The sequence below is a fragment of the Heloderma suspectum genome, chromosome 15 (genome assembly GCF_057233095.1).
Source record: "Heloderma suspectum isolate Gila_16-S chromosome 15, 16-S_ref, whole genome shotgun sequence".
Taxonomy (NCBI): Eukaryota; Metazoa; Chordata; class Lepidosauria; order Squamata; family Helodermatidae; genus Heloderma; species Heloderma suspectum.
In genome coordinates, this window is record NC_139472.1 from 5677626 (window position 1) to 5683305 (window position 5680).

The following is a 5680-nucleotide window of genomic DNA, read 5'->3' on the forward strand; positions in this document are numbered from 1 at the left end:
AGATGCCCCCCCCCAAAAAAAAAAACAGGTTTGCAAATCTGGGGAATCAGGTAAAATGAGTTCAAAATTTAGCATAATCAACCTTAGTTCCTTTTTAAAATAACTTTCTATTAAATGTGCAGATTTTGCTTCTCTCCCCCCCCTTCCCTATTCAGTAACTCAAGATAATCACTGAGATGAGTGTGTTGTTTTCCCTTCCTCCTCCTGTAGGTAGGAAATGCCCCCACCCCACACACACTCACATATATCTGGCCCGAATTATTACAATCACCTCCAGGCCAGAGAGAGATAAGCACTGTGGTTGCACCATTCTATACACGCTTACCTGGAAGCAAATAGTGTAGTGGGGCTTACTTTTGGGTAAACGTGTATAGGATTGCATTGACCTCATTCCTTATTGATATGGGGAGGGAGGGGGGGATCAAGCCTCGCTCCGCCTTTTAACAATCCCATAGACGTCGTGCGTTTTCCATCGAGGCAACATTCATTGAAATAGACGATTTAAAAGAAGAATCTTGCAAAATCATCATCACCCAGTGCAGGTAGTTAGTTATTCGCGTCGGCAAAAATAAAATATGATACCGCCCATCTCTTTGCAAAACCTGAACCACACTTTGAGGAAATCTTCCCCCATCCCCCCTTTTCCAAGGCACAATTGGGATTAATGCATTCGTATCCTACCCGCTTGGGGGGGGGGGAGTGTTGCACTAAATAGATGCTCTCCTAATTGCTGCACAGGTTGCATCGCGCACCTCTTTTAAGGGGGGGGGGGAGTTGCTGCCTCCACACTTGGCTGCTTGCAATTGTCCTTCCCTTCCAAAGTTGCTGGTTTCCATCCAAGCTTTGGGGAGAGAGATTTTTTAAAATATCTTTTTGAAAGGGGGGGGGGGAGAAGGAAGCTCAGCGCGTGACTGACAGCTCGCGGGGGCGTCGTCCAATCGGCGAGCCCGATAGGGTGAGTCCCGTCTCGGATTGGCTGCCGGGAGTGTGGGAAAGAATGTGGAGAAGGTTTCACACGAATTGGGAGCCGCCGCCGGCTATAAAAGCGAGGGGGGAGTTCCCGGGGCAGCCAAGCCAAGCCAAGCGAGCCGCGGCTCCACAGCGGCATAAGGGGGAGATCGGCCGGCCGACGCTTCTGCAGCCAGCCGCCTCCTGACCACTGCGTTGCCTGTTAATGCCTGGCTGTAAACCCAGATCTTCCCCTCCTGCCTGAGCTTTGGCCAGCAAACACCCTCTGAGCTGGATAAATAATAATAATAATAATAATAATAATTGCTTCAAAAACTGCAACTTCATAATACCTGGGCTACCAACATCGGATGTACAGTGCTGTGTGTGTGTTTTAAAGCAGGCGATCCACTTTGTCTACCGCTGCTGTTTTCCAACCTTATTTTTCTAAGCCCCCCCCCCGTTTTTTTTAATTCCTGCATTAAAATAAAGAAGCCACAAAAATGCCAGCTGATACTATGGAGAAACCTACTGCGTCCCCTATTGCGGGGGCACCAGCCAGTTCCAGCCAGACCCCGGACAAACCCAAGAGTGCCAGCGAACACAGAAAGGTAATTTCCCCCCCCCAATACCTTGTTAGGTTTGCTTTTCCTCCAAAAGGATTTGATTTCTGAATGCTGCTAATAAACAGTTGGCTATTCATGTTCTTTCCAACGAAACTTATTTAATACATACTTGCATCAGGGTTGTTTATATCACCAACATCACCCCACAAAATGTTTTGGGCAATTGGTGTTTTCTGTAGCACATCAATCTCAAAGTAATTGCTTGTGTTAGGGTAGGAAATTTGTGTGGATATGGTGGCAATAGGTGACTGATGGGTGTGAGAGCGCAAGAATCGGTGTGTGCTTATGGGGACAGCCTCTTGTAGAGATTTGTGTATTTAAAAATGGTTTTAAGGAAAGGTACGGGGTAAAAAACACACAGGTTGCATTTGTTTCCAGAGTTGTCATGTTGGTGTGGAAGGCGCAGTGGGTATAGCATAGGGAATTTGCATTCAGAAATTAGTAGGTGTCCAACGGTGGGATGGGATTTACAGCACTGGAGGGTATATAAAGTTAAGGTAGATTGCAAAAATGACCAGGAAACTAATTCAGAAGCAGAGTTGCTACTGTACTGTGTGGAGTGGGCAAGCATGCCTGTCTAATGCCTGCCTAAATTTCTACTCTTCTCTTCCACCCCCCAGTCTTCCAAACCAATCATGGAGAAGCGACGTCGTGCCAGGATTAATGAAAGCCTAGGCCAGCTTAAGACCCTCATCCTAGATGCCTTGAAAAAAGATGTAAGTTGAATTTGGGGTGGGGTGAGGGAGACAGAGTCATTCAGGGTTGTTTTGAGTGGGTGGAGGGAGGGGAGAATTCAGGGTACCCTAGGCAGAGTAAAGGGGGGTGGTTATATAAATTGATGTCCCCAGGCGCGCGTGCACACACTCACCTCCTGGTAAGATTCCTCTGGATTCTGGGGGTATCTCTACCTAGTCTGCTTGGTTCAAGACAGCTTTGGCCATAGAAATTAGCTGGGAGTTGGGGCAGGGGCAGGAGGCAAATTAGCCTCAAGTAGCCAGATTTAATGAAGGTTTTGAGACATGTGGGAGGGACTTACTACTTCATGCTCTTCACTCCTACCCACCCACAAAAATAATCTCACTTGTCTTGCTTCTTTGCTCCCCGCAGAGTTCCAGGCACTCAAAGCTAGAGAAAGCGGATATTCTGGAAATGACAGTAAAGCACCTGAGGAACCTCCAAAGAGCCCAGATGACAGGTGAGTGGCAACCCTCCTGTTGGCAGGTTTTGAGTAAGGGGAGAGTTCACTCCTAGAACTCTTCCTTAATGCTTTCCCTTGCTCACTCTCTTGACAGCCTTGTGAGGCACAGATACAAACAATCGTATGAACATAAAATCTGACTACTGGGGAGACCCCACCCACCCTGCCCCCTTTCCTGTTATCTACCTACTTATATCTGTATCCTGCAATTGCTCCAATTAGATTCTTTCACATGGGGAAAGCCCTTTAAAAAACCCTCTCAGCAACCCTGTGAGGTACACACAGTGATTTACCCAAGTGAACTTTGTGACTCAGCGGAGCTTGAACTCATGTCACCCATGTCCAGGGCCACATTTCATCACACGCGTTTCCCAGAAGGGATTTGTCCAAGTCCACCCAAGAAGTTTCATGGTTGACAAGGGATTTGAACCCACGTTTTCCATCATCAAACCTAGCTGATACAGCCCATCCCCTGCCAAAAAAAAAAAAGTGTATTGGCCTTCCCCAATATTGTGCCTCCCCAAATGTTTTGGACTGCAACTCCCAGCTTTCCTGACCGTGAGTCATGCTGGGTGGGGCTGATGGGAACTGTAATCCAAAACATCTAGAGGGCATCAGGTTGAGGAAGGCTGCCCTACACTTGCCAAATGCAAGATATGTCATCTGGTAAGGAGAAATTCTAAAGCCAGCATATAGGGGTTTGCAGATTCCCCCACCCAAAAGGAGTGGAGGCTCAATCCCTAGGAAACAAATTTACCCCTGAGCTTGAAGCCTTTCAATTATTCCAGGAGTTAATCCCTCTGCCCCCATCCCTCTCTCCATTGCAGCAGCTCTGAGTGCTGATCCTACCGTTCTAGGCAAATACCGGGCTGGATTTAACGAGTGCATGAATGAAGTCACCCGTTTCCTCTCCACCTGCGAAGGAGTGAACACGGAAGTCCGCAGCCGGCTGCTGGGACACCTCTCCACTTGTCTGGGTCAGATTGTGGCAATGAACTATCCTGTGCCGCCACCGCCGCCACCACCTCCAGCCACGAGTGGACAGCCTGCACATCTGGCTCAGCCTCTGCATGTTCAGTTGCCGGGCCCAGCAGCAGGAGCCGGACCAATGCCGGTGCCCTGCAAGCTTAATCCCGCCGAAACCCTGTCCCCAAAGGTCTATGGGGGGTTCCAGCTGGTGCCAGCTACTGACGGCCAGTTTGCTTTTTTAATCCCTAACCCTGCATTCCCACCTGGCACAGGGCCCGTGATCCCTCTTTATGCCAATGCAAACATGCCAGTTTCTGCTGGCAGTTCAACAGCAACTCCTTCTGTGTCCCCAGTGCAAGGGCTCACATCCTTTGGGGGGAACTTAGTGCCTGTCTCCCAAGCTGGAGGGGAACGCAGTGAAACTGTCTGGAGACCTTGGTGACTCTCCCCTGACACACACACTCATACACCCAAAAGACTCTGAATTCGGTTCCGTTGTATGGAACCTGGACTCCTATTTTTTGTTGGTTGCATTTTTTTTCAATCTATTTATTCATTTCCAAAGGTTGGGATTTCAGTTTGTGTTTTTACTCCTTTTTTTAATTAAAAAAACAATATGTTATGTGAACTACTTATGTGAAATACTTCTGTTTATTAAAACCCAAGGAAAGTCTTAGTTTTGTATCAAATATTCCCACATACTATGCCAAAGCATTTTGTTGTGAGTCTGTGTATGTCTGAGGTTTTGTTTTTAAAGAGCGTTGGAAGATGTTTGTACAAATAAAGCCTTTCTTGAAGTAGAAATGTTGCTGTGTGGTTGCAGAGACAAAGATGGTGGGGAGATAGACAAATGGCTTGTGTGTATGTGTGTGTGTGTGTGTATAGGCAGAGGAGGTAATTTTTTAATTTTATTTGTGGGCTACTGACTTTTCTGGGCTCATGAATAAGACAGGATGGCTTGTTTTGGAATCATGGATATGGTTTTAAAGGAGGGGCCACAAAAATTGTATTGTGGCATCATTATATTATCTAACCAATTTAGCTATCTGAAAATGCTTTTGACCAACTAAAATGGTCCCCTGACTAGGCAGACAGTGGGTCTTTTTAATGTGCATATTCAAACACACAACTGCAAACAGGTGCCATCTTAGAAGAAGAATTCCCATGCATGAGAGAAAAGGAGAATGCCCATCTCCAAATAATGCCTGCTACAGGAAGCCTGCATAATCTAAAAAGTAAGGTTTTTGCTTCAGAACTGTCTATACCCATACACAAATTTTAAGCAACAAATTCTCTGTAAACTTATATGGGAGAAAATCCCATTGAAAACAGCAGGCCTTCTGAGTAAACATCCATAGGATAATGCTGTACAAGGCCTATGATCTTTCTTTTAACAGCATCTGTTTCTTAAAAAAATGATACTCTTTCCAAGGCATATCCTAAGCCAGCATTCCCCAACCTGGTGCCCTCCAGATGTTCTGGACTACAATGACCAGAATTCCTGGCCAGGGGCTATGCTGGCTGGGGCTGATGGGAGTTGAAGTCCAAAGCAGCCGGAGGGCACCTGGACGGGGAGAGCTGGGCTAAACCTAACCTTTTAAGAAAGCAAAATTGCTTCCATTGTCCAACAGCAATCGACAACCAAGCCTTATTTGTTCATATATCTTTCCCACAATTTACAAAGGGTTCAGGGTAGGCTCCAATATATCTTTAAATAGGTTAGGCTGACAATGACTCAGGGCCTACCTCCTAAATTTAATTGGCTGGGCAGGGATTTGAACCTGCAACCCTCGGTCTCCATCTCAACTGCTCTCTGCATTGGGCTCTACAGCACAGAAGAGAGCTCAGGGAACACCTTGGATCCGACCTCTTTGCTAGGATCCTGTTCTGCTGCTCAGTACCATTTCCTCCTTTCAGTTGTTTTGTAAATAGGGAGTGG

The 5680-nt window shown here is 46.7% G+C and overlaps 1 protein-coding gene across 3 annotated transcripts; it reads left to right on the forward strand.

The window, feature by feature from the left end:
- The first annotated feature begins 1067 nt into the window (after window positions 1-1067).
- On the forward strand, window positions 1068-4543 carry HES4 (hes family bHLH transcription factor 4). 3 transcript variants are annotated; one of them, XM_084822260.1, is made up of 4 exons: window positions 1068-1559; window positions 2195-2290; window positions 2682-2769; window positions 3603-4543. In XM_084822260.1, the coding sequence occupies exons 1-4, from the start codon at window positions 1452-1454 to the stop codon at window positions 4181-4183; spliced, it is 873 nt and encodes a 290-aa protein (XP_084678386.1). In that variant the 5' UTR covers window positions 1068-1451; the 3' UTR covers window positions 4184-4543. The 3 variants fall into 3 exon arrangements, with proteins under 3 accessions (XP_084678386.1, XP_084678385.1, XP_084678387.1); XM_084822259.1 differs by having other exon boundaries at window positions 3600-4542; XM_084822261.1 differs by having other exon boundaries at window positions 3630-4542.
- Window positions 4544-5680: the final 1137 nt, after the last annotated feature.

Bases quoted from the DNA above. Each gene is read 5' to 3' on its own strand.
- HES4 (XM_084822259.1), top strand. From the start codon at position 1,452: ATGCCAGCTGATACTATGGAGAAACCTACTGCGTCCCCTATTGCGGGG. The intron at 1,560-2,194 runs GTAATTTCCCCC...TCCACCCCCCAG, and splicing joins GTGCCAGCGAACACAGAAAG to TCTTCCAAACCAATCATGGA. The intron at 2,770-3,599 runs GTGAGTGGCAAC...TCTCCATTGCAG, and splicing joins CCAAAGAGCCCAGATGACAG to CAGCTCTGAGTGCTGATCCT.